We start from the raw sequence: 22,810 nt of genomic DNA on the forward strand, positions 1-22,810 counted from the left end.
GGAAAGTTTTTTTGAATCGCATTTAATGTGCAAAAAAATATGCAGATGAAACCCCTCTACAAAGCTTGAAAGGGTGGAAGCTCTTTTGTGCTGCGGCAAGCGGGCGGCCCTGCAGCTAGGTGAAAATAGAAAGTTTTTTTGAACCGCATTTAATGTGCAAAAAAATATGTAGCTGAAACCTCTCTACAAAGCAGATAAAGAAGCAAGCACCGAACGATGTATCAGGAAAAAAGAGGAGAAAAGAACGAGGCAGGGGTGTTTTGTGGTGGAGACAAGACTGAAATAGGATCCAAAGCAGATGCACAGAGTCAACGGGATGTAACACACACCCACTCCCAGCGCGTGTGGGTTGTTTCTAGCACAAGGGTTTAGCCCACGAAGGATAAAAATGACAAGTTTCTGTGCTTCTTCAATTTTTCCGATATAGGTGGCCAAATAATTCTGCTCTGTTTATCCTAGTAGGGGCATTTTTTTTGTGCTGCTATAGGGAACGTAAAATGGACATTAAAGGCAACTAATGCGTCTGGTTTAGTTCAGTGAAGGATAAAAATAACAAGTATCTGTGCTTCTTCATTTTGTTCCAATATAGGTGGCCAAATAATTCTCCTCCTTTTATCCTAGTGGGGGCCTTTTTTGTGTGCTGATTTAGGGAACGTAGGAATGGGCATTAAAGGCTACCATTTCGTTTTTTTTTAGAAAGGCTGTTTAGTAGTGTGTTCAAAAGAATCTAGCTGAGAATGCAACAGAAAGCACGCAAATTGAGTAGAATAAAAAAAGAGAGAGATGTGAACCAGTAGCTAAGTGCAATTTGTAAAGAAATCTCTTCTAAGAGTGCTGTCTGGAACCGCCGGTAAAATTAGGAAAAACTGGCGTTAAGAGAACCGCTGGGAAAATTAGGAAAAACTGGCGTTTTTTTAGTCGTTTAGTCTAGCATGAAAGAAATTTGCTATTTGATGAAGAAGTGGGGTGAGATGGCACATGACTAAGCAGTCTGTGAATGCCCAGTCTTGAACTAATCAAAATAATAATTTATGTAGAAAAGTATATTCTTAAGTATATGTATTCTACAAGTCTGAAGTTTTGTTGATATTTCTTGAATGTTTCTCACAATGCATTTGGTGAATGGCAATTGGCAATTTATATTTTTTAGAAAATCGTTTCTGACGAAACAATGGAGCCAATGTAGTATATAATACAGAGTAAGGAAAGAAAAAGTACCCCACAAGTTCCTCTTGTTTATGATTATAATTAGCAGACCAACATTTAAATTTCTATAGTTTGTTTTCAAGGCACGACTCTTTAATAATTTTCCAAATTAAGAATTTTGATTTTTCTTTCAAATTTTTTTTCTATGTCTATTACATCTAAACTATTAATTTTGTAATGCATTATTCTTATTTAGTAGTGAGAGGTAAACAATAACAGACTTTAAAAAAATTATAAATTCATTTTAATATTGTCATTTCATCAAATATTTATCTTTTTTTATCATACGTTTTTGTTAGCTTCCATTTTGATTTTGAGTGTCATTAATAGGTGGTATAGAATTGCAGTGTTTTCTTAAGTCCTAACATTTTTTGTATTTTATTTAGGCCTATTATTAAAAGTATTTGAATGCTAGTTATTGGCTTGTAAGTTTTAAGCTTAAATTTATATTTTTCAATGTAACATAGTCACTGTATAAAAGGCTATTCCTGTGTTACTATGGTACCAACTTATCATACGTTTATTAATAAAAAAATTTTAAGGACTAATGTTAAGAAAAGGAATAATCAGAACGGGGGAAATAATTTACACTTTCTCAAAGGGTCAAAGCTGGCCAACGGTTGTGGAAGGGGTTTTAGTTTTACAGCTTAGTTAACAAATTGACGGGATGGGGCTTTAATTCCAAAACATGAAAGAGCATCCATGTCAGACTAATGCTGAAAGCTACGAAATAAATCAATCTTAACAATGCTAATGTTCCAAGTCCAACTGTTCATAAATCTAAAACTAAAACAGGCATGTTTCTCTTTTGGTTCTAATGGCTGAGCCAGATGAGAATAAAGAAGTATCGCAACACCAAGTTCATGCAGCCTCCATATCCTTTTTTTCCCCTAAACAGCAATTATACAGTTAAAAGCTAAAAGGAAAATGAAAATGTCCAAAGCTCAGTTGCCAATAAAGCTCTTCTTCGCAGCACCATGTTCGGCCAACAACTGCACTCGTACGTATTTTCCTACAGCTCGTTCTGCAAAAGGGTGGAAGTAAGAGCGTTAAAACAATTCAAATTTCTGATAACAAGTCATCATAGTGAACTCAACACTGAAAGATCAGACAAGCCTTAACTTTAACATTTTCCTCAGCTGCGGCAGTAACATCTTCCTTTGTTTCTGATTTGGGGTCTGCATCATCACTATCTGCTTCATCAGCAGCATCATCATCATCGCCTTCCTCAGCCTAATAAGAAAGTGCATGCAATAAGAACATATCACAAATAAAATCTGGAGCAAAAAGAGTATCTTTTGAGAACAACATTTTAGTCAGGAACTTACATCAGAATCAACTGGGTCATCCTTTGCTTCCTGAAACAAAACCAGACAGGAGTTTGAGATATAAGTTGTCTCTTCACAATCAAATGATCACTATTCAAATAATGCAGTATAAAGGAAGTCCAAAGTCCAAACTACACAGAAATGGAATTCAAATGTACTCAAGACATTATGCAACAGAGGAGAATTAATGAAAAGTACCTCCTCCTCTCTCTTATTTTCTGCCTCATCAAAAGCAGCTTTTTCAGCCTACAACATGAACATTTCCATGTGTCAACAAGCGGAAGTAAACTCTAGGTAAAAATTAGTCAGAGCACATAAAGCACAAGGAAACTCCAGGTAAAAATTAGTCAGAGCACATCAACTGCAAGTTGGCTCCGAACCCTCAGATCAGTAAAACACAAATCATGATAAGTGTTCAGAAACTGAAGATTTAGATAACAGGTCAAATCAGTTGAGTGGCAAAGTGTGAGATCATTAAGACACAAATCGGTTGAGTGTCAAATCATTGAAACACACACTGTTCAGATCATTTAAAAACACAACTCAGTTGAACATCAGAGTACTTCAAAGGTAACAGGTTTGCTATATGCATGTAAATCCTCACTATTCTAAGAGAAACTGGAGATTGTATATAAAATAGAAGGTAACATACACGAAGTTTGCTCAATCTCCATCCTAATTAGCCTTTTTTGTTGGGAGGGGAGGGTGCAGTTCACATCACCTCACAAGTAAATAAAAGAATATCATCAGAACTCAAACATTTATCCAATTGTATTGTGAAACTTACACCTAACAATCATAGTAAACAGTACTATAAATATTAATGCCTTACCTATTGGTGAATCTGCCTCCAACTTCTGTAACATGTTCAAAATCCTAACTTTGATAAAATCTAGGCACTTAACAAGATAACAGTATTGTCATACCTCGCAGACAGTGTAGAATGTAGGAGAGTCAAGTGGAATTCCAATCTTCACCAACCCCTGAAAACATTGATCATGGATAGCGTACTTTTCAAATTGATGGCTGGCGGAAGAAAAGGAGTAGTAGAAACATGTATTGACCAGCTGAAACTAAATGCAATGCTTTCTCTAGAAGGGAATACAAGAAAAAGGTCATCTGCAAACTATTACCTTGTAGACATCGTCTGGAACAAGATATCCACGACCGCTACGGGTAAACAGATAAAATATCATGATTAGGCCTTGGGTCAGAGCATTTAAGAGGAGGTACCTCAAACTGTGAAACTTAAACATTCATTTGACCTAGTGACTCAACCTGAATACGTGCTATGCAAGATGTCAACATGACCGTATACCTATCAGTACTACATCAAATAAGTTACTTTTGCCAATATGTAATGATCAATCCTAATCATGCATATTAAAACAACAACAACTTTGCTGAAAGATCAGTTAGTTTTGAACTGACAAACTTTTTAGCTTTCATCAAGAAAATTTTTAGAAGAAAATGTTAAAAAGAGATTCATTTGACAGTTCTGGCCAATTCCCAACAACAATATATTATTTAGCCAAGCAAACATTCCTCAAAAGCTGTACCGATGATGGACAATTTGAGGTGGTTTAACTTTGACCCTGTTTGATTTATTGCAGAGATTAACCTCAAATTAATTTCCTCACTTGTGACTATATAACAAACGAGATTTGACTAATTTCCTAATTTAGTAGCATTGTGGACTGAAGGAACTTAAATTATTTTTTCCACCGAAGCAATGGAGGGGGGAAAACCAAGAAAACATACAAGCGAAAACATACAGAACATTTTCTCCCTGGGAATGTGATTCACAATTACATAGAAAATGTTCCTATAAAGGCAAAAGCAAAATATGCACAATGACAAGTTTAAAAGCTTATCAAGTTCCAGCCTAGTCTAATTGTGGACCAAACATTTAGGACCTGGGGCAAAAAATGGCAAGATTCAATAGCGTATGGACCGTAGCATCACAAATAATTATCATTTATTTCTCTAAGTAACAACCATTACCAAATCCTCTAATACGTGTTCAAGGCCTAAACTGGAACATAAAAAATGTAAGTTAATTAGTGAAAACGCTAATCAAGTGGCTGTGAGGTCTAAGGTTTGATTAGCAAAGCCCTAACTTCTTTCATTTTTTTTTTTTGGCCTTTTATAAACTGGAGTCTCCTTTGAAAACGAAAAGCAAAATGGACACTGTCAGCTATCATGTGCACCACTTAATCATGGCTATGTATATTAACAAATTGAGCTCTATTACGTGTAATGTAATAGAAGAAAAAGATTATGCACAGGCGACTATAAATAATAATCGGTATTGGAACTTCTTATGAAGAAGGTGGAAAGATAAGCATGATTGTTGGGCCACAGTTTTTTATGTGAAGATTAAGAAACTGGTAACTAACAAAAGGCAAAAAACACAAGCATCTTGCAGGGCCTAAAATAGCGGACGTGAACAAGAAAGGCAGACAGAGGAAGTTTTTTTTTTTAGGAGGTTTTTTTAGGCAGAAGACACTGAGTTTTTTTCTCAGATAACGGTTTCAACACATCAAGGCAGACACGACGAGGACCATTTTTCTTAGATAACGGTTTTTCTTAGATAACGGTTTCAACACATCCAGGCAGACACGACGAGGACCATTTTTCCTAGATAAGAAAAAAACAAGGAACAAACAGCATATGAGAACAAGGGAGACAGAGACATAGAAAAGGCCTTTGCTAGCCGTACTGAGCCAGCAAGCACAGAGAACCTAACACAGCGCAAGAACACAAGAGAAAGACAAGGTTCCCCCACATAGCACAAATGAACAGTTCACTAAGAACTATAAAAAATGAACAATTCACTAAGACAAAGCACAACACAAATGAATTCAAGGCAAAGGGAAAAAGGGAACAGAAGAAGCTCGTAGCAAAAAAAGCAATTCCACTGGAGAGGAAGGAGAAGAAGGCTTACGGCGAAAGAGGAGGAAGAGAACTCAGGCGAACGGCATAAGATCCTAAACCAGCAACCAACAACGAAGACGGGACCTCTCTGTCAGTGAGAAGAGAATCGTGGATGAGAAACAAAAAAAAAAAAAAAAAAAAACTGCACGACATTAGACAAGGGGCGAAAAAAAATACGAGCGCCAGAGAGGGGGGGGAGGAAAACAGGAAGCTTACAGAGAAGATCGGAGCTCACTGGAAAGGAGAAGAAGGTGAAAGCTCGCGACGAAGGAGGACGAAAAGCGTTCGGACGGCAGAAGATCCAGATCGATGCAGCCAGTAGCGAAGGCGGTAGCTCATTGGGCGGTAAGAAGACAACAGAATACCACACCGCAACAAAGCTCTGTACCAGAGCAACATTGTTGTGGGGGGAAAAAAAGAAAAAGAAAAAAGAAGAGAAAGGGAAAAGGTGGAAAAAATGACAGAAGAAAGAGAGAGAGCAGTTGAGAGGCAAGGCAGGGGGGAAAAAAAGAAGAGAAAGAGAAAAGGCAACAAAAATGTCAGAAGAAAGAGAGAGAGCAGCTGAGAGACAAGGCAGGAGGAAAAAAAAAAGAAGAGAAAGAGAAAAGGCGGAAAAAAATGTCAGAAGAAAGAGAGAGGACAGCTGAGAGACAAGGCAGCGGGAAAGGAGAATGCAGCAGAAGCACATGGGATTCTGGCAGCGAGGCCAGGTGGGAAGCCAGCGCGCATGGCGCGAAGGAATGAATGGTTCTAATCCACACGCCGGGCACGTGAGAGGACGACGAAAGTTTCGGCTGAATTCTGTTGGGACGTTTTCTACTTATGTTGATAACCTATTTATTGATAGATAATTGGGATCGCCTTTGTTTCGATGATCAATTAGGTGCACCAATGTTGAAGTTATTCCTTGGCTAGATTCTTAATTGTTGTTCATTTGATTTTAATAAATTGTTATTTAATTTCTAGTTGGCTATTTTATTTTTATTATTTTACTTTTAGTTGAATTGTTTAAATTATCACCCCTGAGATAAAAACACCCCCTTGTCACTGTGAATTTGAAAAGTAACAATTACTCCCAGTCCCTGTGGATTCGACCCTGCTCACCGCTATCTACAGAAATTACTTTTAGTTTGAGCAGGTTTTTATTATTGTACAGGCTTCGACAACCTGTCAATATCAAGGTATTATTGCAATTTACTATGATAGTAAAAGTGTCATTCACTTAACTAAAAACTAGATGTATCATGAAAAGATGAATCATGTTAATGTTAAATTTTACTTCATTCGAGATACTATTGTTGAGAAAAAGCTCTTGCTCAGAAAATTAATATTAAGAAAAATTTTGCTGACATGTTCACGAAACCTCTTCCAGTTCACAAGTTCAAGCAGTATGTGGATTTGTTTGGTGTTCATTATTGGTGATTTCAACCCATTGGGACTTATGTGAAAAGGATAGAGCAGATTTACTACTGTCAATGTTAGAGATACGTCAAGGAGAAGATTTGTTATGTGTGGCATTGTCTCATATCATTTTTTGTAAGGGAGTCTTTTCTCTTAATTGGCTATAAATAGAATGGGCTTGTAATGGGATTAAGTGCACCAAATGAAGAGAGTTCTAGTGGGTTATTTGGGTTTTTGGATCATTAAATCTTTTGTTAAGTAAAATATTTTGGACTCTCTTATATTTAAGTATTAGGTGTTTAAGTTTAAAAATACTTTTTAAGGCATTTTATACTCTTTTCTTCATAGTAAAATTTTGCTTCTCCTCCGCCTGTGGACGTAAGTCAGTTCGATCGAACCATGTAAATTCCTGTATTCCTATTATATTTATTTATATTTTGTTATTTGTCTTTTGGGATTGTCAAAAACTCTTTTGTCAATTTCTTGGGTCAGACCTAACAACTGTGACTTGGCATAGGTGAAATTTTTCCAGGCACCAAATTTTGTCAATGAAAGGTTCATAGCTTCTAGAGAAGCAAACTTCTTCAAGGCCTAGCAAATCACTTCAACATTCAACTACTATGCATAGTACATACTAGTCGTTTCCTCTCACACCACAACAAAACAATGATGCCTTCAGTTCTTCTATGGCAACGAAAGTCGTAGGATCTATTTGTAAATTCACCATTTACTCAACCTAGCAATCAACATGACTAAGTGGAAACACTACACAAGCAGATATTGTTGCAGACAAGTGGTAGGACAATGGCAATTCTAGATTGGAAAAAAAATAGTATGATTGTGAAAATTGTGGGAGAGCAACAATTTAGAGCTCGTGTTGGCTATTTCAATACTAAAATATCATAATTCTAACTAGCAGGCAGGCGCAAAAAGTTTCTGATGATCATGAAAAGCTTTCAGTAAATGGGACTAAATATATCAAGTGAAATTCTATAATTCCTTTCTAAGAAGTACGAGTGCAAAAATCAGCAAGAAAATGGAATTTCCAATCTGGTGAATGATAAGGATCTTTAGATCATCATTTCCAAATCAAAGTTTCTCCTTCTCCTTAATTTTCATAATTGATTTTTCAACTGAGTCACCCTAGTGCTGCGCTTCAATTGTCTGCAAGGTAGATATTTTCACAAAATCAATGGGAGCATCATTGAGCTTCTCACATTTTTGTAACACCAACTATTGAAGCTTAGGCATGTGATCTTGTCTGGCAATCCATTCGACAATGTTTAGATTGTCTAATTTCAAGAATTTGAGTTCTGGGAACTCGTCATCACTCATTTCCCATGTAGTATCCTCAAAAACTATTGAAACTAATTTGAGAACCTCAAGATTTTCCAATCTGCCAATTGTCGGAATATGATCCCACTACAAAGAGAGATGTGACAATGATAGCCTTTTAAGACTTGAAGGAAATCTAAATTCACCAGCATTAAGTGCCATACCACAATATAGTATTTTAAGTGACTCCAAGTTAAATCTTCCGATCTCAGAAATTCAAAACTATTATGTGAATAATCCCCTAATTTTGTAAAAACACAACTCAATCTTTTAACATTAGACATCCTTCTGATGAGTTCCTCCATATGATCCCCACAAGAAAGATAGGGAGTTGAGAAAGACACCAAATTGGACAATGTTGGGTTTGTGGTCCAACCCATTTGGTGGGCCAAACCACAATTTAAAATCATTAGGTTTCCAAGTCAATTCTTGACTTGAGATTATGGCATGTGACTAGTCAATTTGACTCAGTGTTGTTAGACCGGGACCGAACCAACTAATTCGACTGTGAACCAGCCTTCTTTCCAAACTGGTTTGTAGCACAGAGCCTCTTTGGTTAAAAAATAGTCAAAACTATAAAAAAAAAATCGGCTAAATCAATGACCCGATTCAACTGGTTGACACGGTTCTCAAACTTTTCTTTCTTCTTTTTTTCGAAGATAATTGTAACACTTTCATTTATTAATAGGAATGAGTAAACCCACTTACTTAATGCAAATATCAAGATCACGCGTTTTCTTGAATGATCTCTAAATCAAGATATTTTCATTCCTATGATCTTATCAATTTAGGATCAGTGATTCTAACTTGCATTAAATTGTTTTAATTTAATTTTTCAAGTAGTTTTAGAGAATGGATATACTTTAGTTATGAATTTACATTTTTATATATAATTATTTGGTGCATATAGAAAATTTATATTTTCTAAGGTTGGCCAAATATAACCAAGAACTTAATTTCAATATTTTTGAAACTTATAAAAATATAAAATAATTATGATATCATTCCGATATCAACGAGTTTTATAGAACGGTCTAATTAATCCGACCAATTGACCCCTGACTCGGTATTTTAGTCGAATCTCTATCCGGTCCGAATTTAATAACATTGATGTGAATGGTACTTGGATCCGCACAAGAGAAAAGAAATAGCAATCCGCACAACAATTGTTCTAGTCACCACCTTTCTTTCTTACCGAGAAATGAAGAGAGAGAAAAAAGTGACTCAGGAGAAAAGAAATTAGAGAGAAAAATTCAAAATCTTGATTGAATGGTGATTTAAAACTCGATTGAGATGAAATTTTAGCTACATGATACTCGTGTCAAATTCTACCCATCAACTAGTTTAGATTTTGGATTTCCTTTTCGCTTGATAATACCCTTCCAAACCCACTTTTTTAATAATTGTAAATTTTGGTAGATGAATTTGAAACAATTTTGCATAATTGACGTTGGTGATGTTGTTGTCATATTGATAGGGTGCATTTTAGTGGGTTATTTCACTAATATTCCATAGTTGTTTGGACTAAATATTGCACTATTTGATAGATTCTATTTAGATTTTGTGTTTGATGTTAATTGTAGAAATTGGTGAAGAAAAGGTGCTGAAAATCAATTCCAGAAGACTTTCTGACAGTTAGGCACGGGTACGCCTAATTCCAGCCTTCAAGTCCGGATTCTCGAAATTTATTGCACGTGAGAGGTTTCCAAAAATGCATCAAGTAGTTGACTACAAATTAGGAAGCTAGTAGGTCACTCCCACGAAGAAGGAAAGCTGAGGAAGTTGACTTGTAATAGGGCTTTCTTTTTAGAAGTTGATTGATATTAGGATACTAATCAATTAGGAGTAAAAGTAGGAAACAGTGGGCAGACATTCCATCATCGTTTTTAGAGGCTAGAAACGAAAAGGAGAGAAGGTAATTTTGGTCTTTTACTTTTCCTCTGTTGATCGAATTTTTGTGAGACAAGAATTGACAACTTTTCCCAGTTCTTTTTCGCATGGCCTGTTTTCCAATTTTGGAGAACTAATTTCATACTTCTAGTCAATGAGACAACTGAAAATTTGGTTCAACAATAACTGTGAGATTTAAATTATTTTAATTGCTTCCTTCATTCATTGATATTTGTATGTTTTCTGTTTCTAATGACTATAGCCATTGTGTATGATTGAATAGTTGCTCAATATTTAATTATTTACGTAGTTTATTCGCTAATTGGGGGTAGTTGAATCCGTAATTGTTCGATTACTTTCATCTCGGTAGCAACTGATATAATTGGGTTTGTGTCAGAGAAACGTACAATCTAATTTAAATAAATCCTCGCAGCATGTTTATTGAGTAGAGTAGGGTTTCTCTAGTTTCTAATGCAATTGAAAAATTAAATTCTATGGTCGTACCTATGATTATTTCTAAATTAGAGAAATAATCAATGGTCGTACCTTGACTATTGAAACGATAAGGAGTGATTGACTGTCAAATCGTATCGACAGTTAAAAACTTACTTATTAATGAATATTGAATTTATTTGTGAATCGATGATCAGTTGCATGAACTAACTCTGAAGTGTATTCTTGGTTAGAGTTTTCTAATTATTTCTCTCAATTAATTATTTTTCACAGTTAATTTATTTAGTTAGCAATTCATTAGCATTTAATTTTCAAACCCCCTCTCCCGTTTGTCTTGACTTAAAAAGAAATGAATTTTTTTCCAGTCCCTTAGGAGATGACCCTGCTAACCACTGTCTACCAGTTAGTAATTTCGTCAGTTAGTCAATTCTGGTTTATCGGATTAAACAAATTTTTCGGAGTCAGGGTGAATCAAGTAACTCATTACATATCCAGAATCCTTGCTCCAATATCTGGAATTGATTATTGATTACTTTTGGTGGTAGTTAGGTTTTTATTATTATTGCATAGGTTCGATACTTGTTAATTTTTGGCGCCGTTGCCGGGGACTGGTACTTGAATTATTTGTTTCTTTTTTAGTTCATTTTATTTATGATATTTTTGTTAGTTTATGCCTCATTCTTCTTGCACAGGTAAATTGATATATGACCCTGAAGTTGAGAAGGCAGCACATAGGCAAAGACAAGAGATCAAGAGACGCAAAGAGGGATAGTCATCTACTGCATACGATTCCAAAGAAGACGAAATTAGCATGGCCAACAACCAAACACTAAGGGAGCTGACTGCCCCGGAGTTGATCCACCAGCCTTTGTGCATTACATTCTCAACTCTGGCTGAGTTTACTTCCTTCGATCTAAAATTAGGACTAATTCACCTCTTACCCTCGTTCCATGGCCTCTCTGGTGAGAAACTCCATAAACACATTCAGGAGTTTGAAATGGTATATTCTATCTTGAAGTCTCCTGGAATGACTAAAGAGCAGATTAAACGTAGAGCATTCACTTTCTTTATCAAGGATGCAACAAAAGATTGGCTATACTATTTACCCGTAGGCAGTATCACAATATGGGCACAGTTGAAAAGAAATTTTTAGAAAAATCCTTTCCTGCTTCCCGGGTTGCAAGTCTGAGGAAAGAAATATGTAGCATCAAACAGTACCCCGTGGAGTCTTTATATGATTATTGGAAAAGGTTCAATAAGTTGTGCACTAGATGCCCTCAATATCAAATTAGCGAACAACTATTGATCTAGTACTTCTACGAGGTTGCACTCATCTGACAGAAGTATTATCGAGGTTGCGAGTAGAGGAGCACTGACGAATAAGACACTGAGAGAAACATGAGAGATTATTGAAGCAATGGCAGAGAATTCTCAGCAATTTGGCTTCCGCAAGAGTAATCCTACCCGCAGGGTCAACGAGGTAGAAACATCATCCATTTAGCAGCAACTATCGGAGTTGACGTCTTTTGTTCGGCAACTAGCCATGGGGAATGCGCAGCGAGCGAAGGTCTATGGAATTTGTACAAACATGGACCACTCCACAGACACATGTCCCATTTTGCAAGAAGATGGAGCTGGACAAGTAAACATGGCTGAAGGTGTGCCCGCACCCCGTAAGTAGTATGACCCGTACTCTTCAGCAACCAAGGCAAGCAAAACCTCAGCCTTCGTCTGCAGATTCAATAGACTTTTTACAAGATATTATCAAGAACCCGGCCGCAAGTACTGCTCAATTTCAAAAGAAAACTAGATCGAGCCTGTTGGAAGCTAGATCGGGTATAAAAAATCTGGAGACTCAAATAAGTCACATGGCAACTGCAATTAATCGCCTGGAGTCTCACGTTTTTGAAAAATTGCCATCGTAATCTAAGACAAATCTCAAGAATGTAAGTGCCATGACACTGAGAAGTGACAAGAAAGTGGAGGGGTCTAAGTTAATGAATCCAAAAAGCAAAAGTGAAGAGGAGATAGAAAAGGAGATTAAAGAAAAGGGGCGCATTCGCGAAGGCCCTAACGTAATATTTACTCCTCCAACTCCTATTAAGTCTAATCTACCTCTTTTTACTTGCAAGTTAGAAAAGACAAAGAAGACAGAGAAGAAAAAAGAAATTCTGGACATGTTCTGGAAAGTGGAGATCAACATCCCCTTGTGGGATGCAATTAAGCAGGTACCAAAATACGTAAAATTTCAAAAGAATTTATGCATCCATAAAAGGAAGTTAAGGGGTGACAAAAGAATGATGGTAGAAAAAAATGTATCGGCGGTACTTCAAAAGAAACTACCACCAAAATATGGGGACCCAGGTATGTTCATGATTCCATATAAAATAGAAAATACTCCAATTAGAAAAGTAATGTTGGATTTAAGGGTATTGATTAACGTAATGCCTAAAACCATTTATGTGTTTCTAAATTTTGGGCCACTAAAAGGAACAAGTATCATAATGCAACTAGCGGACCGTACCAATGCTTATCCAGAAGGGTTAATTGAAGATGTTTTGGTGCAAGTAAATGAGTTAGTATTCCCAATAGATTTTTATATTCTAAATATAGGAGATGAAAAGTCATTAAATTCGTTGTCTATTTTGTTAGGTAGGCCGTTTCTAAGCACTGCTAGAATAAATATAGATGTGAATGAGGGTACTCTGTCAATGGAGTTTGATGGAAAAATTATAAATTTCAATATTTTTGATACGATGAAGTACCCGAAGGAATCCAACTCAATTTTTGTTTTGAGTGTTATTGAGCCCCTTGTACAGGAAACTTTCAAATTAGATGGGGAGGATGCACTGGATAGCTTTGGCCAAACATCTTGAGTTGGGAGCAACTCGTAATGTGGAAATAAGTGATGAGTTGTCCCATGCGGTTGAAGCACTGCATTCGCTCCCATCAATTTCTCCAAAGTATGAGTTTAATTCTCTCTTTACACCCGGAACTCAGAAAAAGTTGTTGCCTTCTGTTATGCAGGCACTAGAGTTGGAGCTCAAGCCTCTCCCGAAATATTTGAAGTATGCATTTCTCGGAGATGAGGAAACACTGCCGATAATCATTTCTGCACACTTATCACTGAGTTAAGAGAACAAGCTGGTTCGTCTTCTTCGAGATCATAAAGGCGATTGAGTGGAGTATCGCAGACATCAATGGAATCAATCCATCCTTATGCATGCACCGAATCCGACTCGATAATGATACGAAACCAGTAAGACAGACGCAATGAAAATTGAACTCGCTGATGATGGAAGTAGTTAAAAAGAAGATACTTAAACTCCTGGAGGTGAGAATTATCTTCGCCATCTCGGACAGCCTGTGGGTGAGCCCCGTTGAAATAGTTCCCAAAAAGACGAGAGCAACTGTAGAAGAGAACCAGGAAGGCAAGATGGTTCCAGTCAGGAAACCCACAAGATGGCGCCAGTGCATCAATTACCGGAGATTAAATGCATTGACAAAAAAGGATAACTTCACTCTCCCTTTTATTGACCAAAAGGTAGAGAGGTTGGCTGGTCGTATTTATTGTTGTTTCTTGGATGATTTTTCAGAATACTTTCAAATCGCGATAGAACCAAAGGACTATGAGAAAATCACATTCACCTGACCATTTGGTACTTTCGCTTACCGTAGGATGCTTTTCGGCCTCTATAATACTCCAGCAACTTTCCAAATATATATGGTAAGTATCTTCTTCGAATATGCAAAAAAAATTGTTGAGATATTCATGAATAATTTTAGGGTATATGGGGATAGTTTTGATGAATGTCTTGACAATCTGACTCTGATTTTAAAAAGGTGTATAGAGACACTTGATTCTTAATTGAAAAAAATGTCGCTTTATGGTGGAGCATGGTATCGTCTTAGGACATGTAATGTCTGTTAGAGGAATAGAGGTAGACAAAACAAAAGTAGACCTTATTTCTGCTTTACCTTACCCCGTAAGTGTATGGGAAGTACGTTTCTTTTTGGGTCATGCATGGTTCTAAAGGACATTCATCAAGGATTTTTCAAAGATTGGAACACTCTTGTTCAAACTGTTGCAAAAGGATGTAGCATTTGACTTAACCAATGAATGCAAGGTAGCATTTGATAAACTGAAGGAGTCGTTGACATCGCCACTCGTCATTCAATCCCCAGACTGGAACCTGCCGTTTGAAATAATATGCGATGTGAGTGATTACGCAGTGAGAGCAGTGTTGGGGCAGAGGATTGGCAAGGCTATGCATGCAATTTACTATGCATCGAAAGTATTAAATGGAGCTCAACTTAACTATTCTACGATGGAGAAAAAATTACTAGTTATTGTTTTTGTACTAGAAAAATTTAGGTCTTATTTGTTAGGTGCAAAAGTAATAATTTCTTTGATCATGCAGCCTTAAGGTACTTGTTGACGAAGAAAAATGCAAAATCAAGACTCATTAGATGGATTCTGCTCCTGCAAAAGTTCGACTTGGAGATTAAATATAAAAGTGAAGCAGAGAACTTGGTTGCTGATCACTTGAGCCACTTGCTTACGAATCAAGAGGATCAATCATTAAGAGAAGCGTTTCCAGAGGAGCAATTATTGGCCGTTAATTCGTCTGCACCTTGGTATGCTGATATTGTGAATTTCTTAGTAACTAGTTGATTATCTGCAGACTGGCTAAAATCTAAGAGAGACAAATTGAAAAATGATGTCAAATACTATATTTGGGACGACTCCTACCTTTGGAGGCAATGTTCGGATCAAGTTCTAAGAAGGTGTGTAAACGCAGGTGAATTCCACTCTCTTTTAATTTTTTGTCATTCGTTTGCATGTGGAGGGCACTTTGAACCAAAGCGAACAGCTCGTAAGGTATTGAAGAGTGGCTTTTATTAGCCCACCCTTTTTAAAGATGCATATTTATTCTGTAAATCTTGTGATAGGTGTCAAAGGGTGGGGAATATTTTTCGTAGGGACCAAATGTTTCAAACCCTCATATTGTTTATTGAAATTTTTGATATTTGGGGTATAGATTTCATGGGTCCTTTTTCCTCGTCTTTTAATTTCTTATATATCTTACTTACTGTTAATTATGTTTCCAAATGGGTGAAAGCAAAAACCTGTCAGGTGCCGAACCTGTACAATAATAATAACAAAACCTAACTACCACCAAAAGCAGTCAATAATCAATTTTAGATATTGGAGTAGGGACTCTAGATATGTAATAGATTACTTGATTCACCTTATTTTTGAAAAATTTTCTTAATCCAATATACCAGAATTAATTAACTGATAACATTTGTTAAGTAGTAGACAGTGGTAAGTAGGGTCGTCTTCTTAGGGACTGGAGAAAAGTACGTTTCCTTTCGAGTCAAGACAAATAGGGGGGTTTAGGATTAAATGCTAATGAATTGCTAACTAAATAAATTAAAGGCAAAAAAATAATTAATTGAAAGAAATAATCGGGAGAACTCTAGCCAAGGGTACATTTCAGAATGGTTCATGCAACTGATCATTGATTCAAGTGTAATTCCAACATTCATTAATAGATTGGTTATACCTGTCATACACGCGATAAACAACCAATTTTTCCTTACTTTTTCGATAGTCAAGGTACGACCGTTAACTATTTCTCTAACCAGGAAATAATTCTAGGTACGACCGTAGGATTTAATTTCTAGATTGCATTTAGAATTAAAAAAATCCAACCCTAACTAACAAATATGCTACAAGAGTTTGTTTAAATTAGATCGTATGTTTTCCTGACATAAATCCAATTACATCAGTTGCTACCGGGACGGAGGTAATCGAACAATTACGGATTCAACTACCTCTAATTAGCAAAATAGCTTACGTGGATAATTAAATACTGCGCACTATTCAATCATACACAGTAGTTATAATAATTAAAAGTAAAAAATATATAAATACCAATAAATGAAGAAAACAGTTAAAATAATTTAGATGTCACAGTAATTGCCAAACCAAATCTTCAGTTGTCCCCTTAACTAGAAGTAGGAAGTTAGTTCTCGATGAATGCAGAACAAGCCATGTAAAGCAGTTGAGAAAAACTGTCAACTCCTATTTCCCCAAATTCGATCAACAGAGAAAGAGGAACAGGTAAAAAATCGTTACTTTCTATTGTCTCTAACAAAAGCATAAAAAGAGTCTGATGACTTACCAATTCAATCAAAAGAAACAATGGAACAAGTCAACAATTGTGGCCTTTTTCGTTTGTTTCCTCCCAATTGTGCTAAGAAGCAAAATGTCAAAGACAAGAATAAAAGTACAATACTTTCTGTGTTTTTAGCCTCCCAAAAGAGACAGTCCTACAATCTCTCACCTTTCCTACTTTTTCTCCTAATTAGTTGGTAACCGAATACCAATTACTTCCTAAATAGCCATTCTATTACAATTCAAAATTCTTCAACTTCTGCTTTTCTTTTGGAGCGACCCACTGATTTCCCAATTTGTAACCAGCTACTTCACTCATATTTTTGAAGCTTCCCACGTGCGAATAATCCTGAGAATCTGGCTTTGAAAGTTGGAGTTAGGCGTGGGCACGCCTAACTGTCAGGAAGTTTTCTGGAATATTGATTTTCAACACCTTTTCTTCACCACTTCCGGCAATTAATACCAAACACAAAATCTGAATAGAATCCATCAAATAGTGCAACATTTAGTCTAAATAATTATGCAATATTAGCAAAATATTTTACTAAAATGCACCCTATCAATCTCTCCCACACTTAAACTATGTTTGCAGTCAAGCATACTTAACACAGAAGTGAAATTAAGATACCAAGCAATTCATAGCAGTTCACACAAATAACGGTATTTCAAATTCCCCAGCAACCTTATCAAAATCAGGATATACCAAACTGACAATTCTCATATTTAATATGCATTCATTCATTCCAAAGTGTATAAGATGTAGGATGGCTTCTTAAATCGACACAATGGAATGACATTACTATAAGCTCGCTCTTATATCACATCTCAACTACTTAACTATGAATTAAATGAACAAATCAAAGGGACTTCACAAGGTTGTAATGAGGCTCAGGTGAATAGGTAGGATAAAAAGAATTTTAAGGGTGTAAATATGTCAAAGAAAATGCCTAGAAATTCATTGTACAGGTTCTTGTAAATTTGTACCTCCAAGGCATCTCAGCAACCCATCAAGCGAAGTAAGTCGGCACTTGTCACTAACACTTTGATTTCAACTTCTTTTTTTTTTCATATATATTTTTCTCTCTTTTTTTCTTTTTTTTTTGTTTTTGATTGCTTCGTTCTTTTTTTCTCTTTTTGTTTTTTGAATACCGACACCATAGAAATCAACTTCACTTGGCATTCTTGTGTTTTCACTGCCTTTCAAATAATATCCCACTCCCATGTAGTGGAATCAAAGCATTTTTTCAACTCAAGGTACAAAGAGAAAGTATAAAAAGAAGATTTTCGGCTAACAATTAGGGTGTCAAACAAAGGAAAGGGTTAAAGGCTCAATTTGGCACACTAAAGGTAGATAAAATAAAGATAGATTTTTAAGCAAGCCAAAAATTGTTCAATCTTAGGTGCCCTCATCATATTAATGCATCAAATTCAATTAAATGTCAATTAAATGTGGTCTTGACATGCATAACCGAACAAGTTTTAGAATGACAAACCATGTGCAATAACTACTCAACAAATGAAAAATTAAGCCCAAAAATCGCACAAGTGATCAAAATTATGTCAAGTTCAACATATTCATCAATCAATTCATCATCGAAAAAAGTAGAAAACCTCATGGCATGAACTTACTACTCATACTCGTATCTCAATTGCAATCATCATTATTTAAAGCAAAGAACTACTAAGACAAAGAAAATGCAAATCAAACAACTAAAAACATAACTAACCCTCCCCCACACCTAAACCTTACATTGCCCTGACTATAAGCAAATAGAGACCAAAAACAGAGGTAATGGGGCAACGATACTTCACTGAATACAGAGGAGGATAGAAATGGACTAAGGCTCAGGAGAAAATGGTGGACGGAAGCCCACATGGATGAAATATTGAGCCAAGTTCTGCTCCATTCTGGACACCTGGCGCTCGATCCGCTCCAATCGAGTATCCATGTGATGTAGCTGGAAGCGAAGGTCAGAAGACTGTCTGTCAGCAGAGGACGACGATGGAGGTGCCCAAGAGGAAGGCCTAGGGGTGTCAGTAGAAGGGCTACCGGTCTCAAAAGTGGCAGATTTGTAGGCTTTGTGCGTAAGAGAAATCTGGATCAGCTCCGGAGAAGCGAACTGGAATACACCATTCACCTGTTGCACTAGACCCATTTTTTTCAAACAAACTAAATCAAGAGGTTTCATAGTACATGTCAAATGTAGATTATGATTAGTCAAGTCCAGAACCCCAAGATTTATAACCAATTGATTGATAAAAGAATCCAGAATTAATGGCTTATTTTTCTTGCTTAAGACAGTTCTAAGGTGAGAAGTAAACCAACAACTCAAGTTGACCTTAACCTTGGCAACCATACACCAAATAAAAAGAACTCGGGTTTAGTCAAAGTACCCGAACTGTCTTTCCTACTGGAGAAACTATAAGCCATAAAACGGTGTAAATAGCGAAAAACGGGGCTCTTAAGAAAAAAGACTTTAGACAGGTTAGGATCATAAGATTGTCGGTCAACCGACAAGTCTCTTCAATAGCCAGTGTTATGGGAAAAGAAGGGTTCAGTATACTCGCAAGCACTTGCCATATATTCATTACTTTGGGAATAGGAAATGTCAATAAAATCAAGAACCAAATTAAATTCAGTGATTGACTGTTTGAACTCCTTACCCATCAATTTAAATCGCACCACCCCTGGAGTAGTAACGGAAAATTCATCAGGGACATTAAACTCAAAAGTGGCATAGAATTCCCACGTTAGCTCAATGAAAACAAGTAAAATAATAGAAGCATAATTGGTCCAGCCTATGGCGGCTAACTTCCTAGTGAGCTCGTCCCTAATATTTAGAAGATCGAGTGTAGGGCCATGGATAAACTTACAAGGAATAATTTTCCTTGTACAAGTAGCGGCTTACTGCTCCTTATCAGCAGCCCTGGTGAAGGTCAAATGGCCGCCGAAGTGGGTCGGAGAGGAGATGTGAACCTCCATATTCCTCCCAAGGCGAGTCCGGGGGCCTCTCAAAGCAATCGCTTGGGAAGACCCACTCAAAGGGACAGTTGGTTGTGGGTTGGAGGTGGATGGTCTATTCCTGCTTTTATCTTTTGATTTAGCCATTTGACACTAGTAAATAGGGCAATGCAAGGTACAAATACTCAAAATAAGTCAACTGCCAGTCAATTAAATAAAGGGTCCCCAATTACAACTTCAAGCACTAATAATTAAGGAAATAGACAATAAACACACCAAAAACTAAGTAAATAGGTAAACATAGCAAAAACTTTTCCAAATACTAAGATTTTAATACAAAATTGAGCAGATAGTCAAAAGCAACCAAAGATAAAATCACAGCACCCAAATTAAGTACAAATTATTTGTCATCTGCTAAAAATTAAAAATCTGTCATTAGCTAGAAATTAAATGTCTGGCCTTAGCTAAAAATTTAAAATCCATCCTCAGCTAAAAGTAATAGAAAATTAAAGAAAGAAGGGACCTGAGGTGGTAGCCAGTGGTAAGGATGACGGCTAAGGAGTAGAGGCGACAGCGGAGGTGGAGACAGCGCCCCGCGTGGGTCACACGCGCAGACAGATGAGCGTGGCTCGAGCACGCTGGTGGTGCGGGGCTGCGCTAGAGCTCTCGCGCCTGGCTTGAGTTGAGGAGAGGCTCGCAATAGGCTGCTACACTGCTGGCTGTTGGTGCATGCCCAAGCGCAAAGAGCGCGTTATTGGCACGCAGGCTAGTTGGCCAGGCTGCTAAGTGCACGGGTGCGCGCACAGAGTATGCGCACGCTGAGTGTGCATTGCTGCGGCGCTATAGGCCTGGACGTATGGGCTAGGTGTGTTGACTGTGCGCTTGGTAGGCGTGCTGCACGTGCGGAGGAGGCACGATGGCTGGCGGAAGGCGGCGGCAAAGAATGAAACAGCGGCCAAGGGGAAAAGTAAGAAGAAGAAGCAAGAAGAGAAAGAAAATGAAGGAAAAAAAGAAGAAAGAAAGTAGGGCACCGGTGGGGACATTCCAATCGGCACCTTATACGCAGTGTGGTAAGCCCATAGTGCATCTTCCAATTTCAAGCTCCAATCCTTTCTATCAGGACACACCATCTTCTCCAAGATTGACTTGATCTCCTTGTTTGACACTTCAACTTGACCATTTGTTTGTAGATGATATGGCGAGTATATTTTGTGCAGTATGCCATATTTGCGGAATAGGGCAGTAGTAGTATTATTACAAAAATGTATCCCCCTATCACTCACTACAGCTCTCGGCATCTCAAAGCGAACAAAAATATTAGACTTTAAAAACTCTGTAACCACTTTAGAATCGTTAGTTCGAGTGGCCTTTGCTTTTCACCCACTTGAAAACATAATCAACAGCAAGTAAAATATATAAAAACCCAAAAGTTGAGGGAAAAGGACCCATGAAATCTATACCCCAAATATAAAAAATTTCAACAAACAACATGGGAGTTTGAAGCATTTGGTACCTACGAAAAATATTCCCCACCCTTTGACACTTATCACAAGATTTACAAAATAAATACATATCTTTAAAAATGATGGGCCAATAAAAGCCACTCTCCAACACCTTACAAGCTGTTCGCTTTGATCCAAAGTACCCTCCACATGCAAACGAATGGTAAAAAGTTAAAATGGAGTGGAATTCATATGCACTTACACACCTTCTTAGCACTTGATCCGAACATTGCTTCCAGAGGTAGGGATCATCACAAATGTAGTATTCGGCATTACTTTTCAATTTGTCTCTCCTAACCTTTGGCCAATCTGCAGGTAATTGATTAGTTATTAAGAAATTTACAATATCAGCATACCAAGGGGCAGATGAATCAACGGCAAGAAGTTGCTCATCTGGAAACACCTCTCTCAATGGCTGCTCCTCGTTATTTGTAAGCAAGCGGCTCAAGTGATCAGCAACCAAGTTCTTTGCCCCACTTTTATCTTTAATCTCCAAGTCGAGCTCTTGCAGAAGCAGGATCCATCTGATGAGCCTTGATTTTGCATCTTTTTTTTATCAACAAGTGTCTTAAGACTGCATGATCAGAGAAAACTATTACTTTTGCACCTAATAAATAAAACTTAAATTTCTCTAGTGCAAAAACAACAGCTAATAATTATTTCTCCGTTGTAAAATAGTTAAGTTAAGCCTCATTCAATGCTTTCGATCCATAGTAAATTGCATATGCCGTCCTACCTATCCTTTGCCCCAACACTGCGTAATCACTCGCGTCCTTTCATATTTTGAATGGAAGGCTCCAGTCTGGGGGTTGGATGACGGGTGGTGATGTCAATGACTCCTTCAATTTATCAAATGCCATCTTGACAAGTGTCGAACCTGTGCAATAATAAATACCCATTCGAGAAAAATATAAATTTTGTATATAGCGGTGAGTAGGGTCGAATCCATAGGGACTGGGGATAATTCGTTTCTTCCAGAGTTCGAAGTATGGGAGAGTTTTTGGAGAATATAAAATAACTAATTAACTAACTAATTAAACAACTAATAGAAATAAACAGAAATTAATCAATAACTAATATGACTCTAGCCAAAGATGTAACTTTTCAGACACGATCCATTCAATTGATCATTGATGAAAAGATAATTCAATTACACATTACTAAATTGGTTATAATTGTCATACACGCGACAAACAACCAACCTTTCCTTACCTTTTCGATAGTCAAGGTATAACCATTAACTATTTTCCTAACCAAGAAATAATCCTAGGTACGACCATAAGATTTAATTTCTCAATTGCAAGAAGAAAGATCATACGTTTCCCTAACATGAAACCAATTACGCTAGTCGTCACTGGTATTAATCAATTGATCAATTACGGATTCAATCAATTAATCTAACAATAGATTATTAGGTTAATTCGAATATCGGGTCCTTGACATTCAAATAACATAACAATCATAAAAAATTAAATTAGAAAACGTACGAATACCAATGAATAAAAGAAATAAATAAAATTAATTCGATCTCATAGATATTTGACACCATATCTTCAAGTTGACCTTCGACTAGAAAACAAGATTAAGTACTCTCCATTGAGTGTAACTCACG

General features: G+C 36.9%; 1 protein-coding gene and 1 non-coding gene across 5 annotated transcripts; both read right to left on the reverse strand.

Moving 5' to 3' along the window:
- Positions 1-1,975: 1,975 nt before the first annotated feature.
- Positions 1,976-5,996, reverse strand: LOC113716455 (uncharacterized). 4 transcript variants are annotated; one of them, XM_027240789.2, is made up of 8 exons: positions 5,707-5,996; positions 5,482-5,559; positions 3,668-3,704; positions 3,461-3,517; positions 2,733-2,780; positions 2,535-2,564; positions 2,329-2,439; positions 1,976-2,230 (listed from the first exon to the last, which is right to left on the reverse strand). In XM_027240789.2, the coding sequence occupies exons 1-8, from the start codon at positions 5,868-5,870 to the stop codon at positions 2,219-2,221; spliced, it is 537 nt and encodes a 178-aa protein (XP_027096590.1). In that variant the 5' UTR covers positions 5,871-5,996; the 3' UTR covers positions 1,976-2,218. The 4 variants fall into 4 exon arrangements, 1 of the variants encoding a protein (XP_027096590.1); XR_011822867.1 differs by lacking the exons at positions 1,976-2,230; positions 3,668-3,704 and adding an exon at positions 3,187-3,255 and having other exon boundaries at positions 2,336-2,439; positions 5,688-5,849; XR_011822865.1 differs by lacking the exon at positions 1,976-2,230 and having other exon boundaries at positions 2,336-2,439; positions 3,187-3,517; positions 5,688-5,849.
- Positions 5,997-11,732: 5,736 nt separating this feature from the next.
- LOC113717449 (small nucleolar RNA R71) lies at positions 11,733-11,839 on the reverse strand. The gene has a single exon (XR_003454379.1). It is a non-coding gene; the product is annotated as a small nucleolar RNA R71 (small nucleolar RNA).
- Between the last annotated feature and the right edge of the window lie 10,971 nt (positions 11,840-22,810).

This window comes from Coffea arabica, chromosome 11c (assembly GCF_036785885.1).
Source record: "Coffea arabica cultivar ET-39 chromosome 11c, Coffea Arabica ET-39 HiFi, whole genome shotgun sequence".
Classification (NCBI taxonomy): domain Eukaryota; kingdom Viridiplantae; phylum Streptophyta; class Magnoliopsida; order Gentianales; family Rubiaceae; genus Coffea; species Coffea arabica.

Bases quoted from the DNA above. Each gene is read 5' to 3' on its own strand.
- LOC113716455 (XM_027240789.2), bottom strand. From the start codon at position 5,870: ATGTTGCTCTGGTACAGAGCTTTGTTGCGGTGTGGTATTCTGTTGTCT. The intron at 3,518-3,667 runs GTAATAGTTTGC...CAATGTTTTCAG, and splicing joins TTCCAGACGATGTCTACAAG to GGGTTGGTGAAGATTGGAAT. The intron at 2,781-3,460 runs GTATGACAATAC...TTCATGTTGTAG, and splicing joins CATTCTACACTGTCTGCGAG to GCTGAAAAAGCTGCTTTTGA.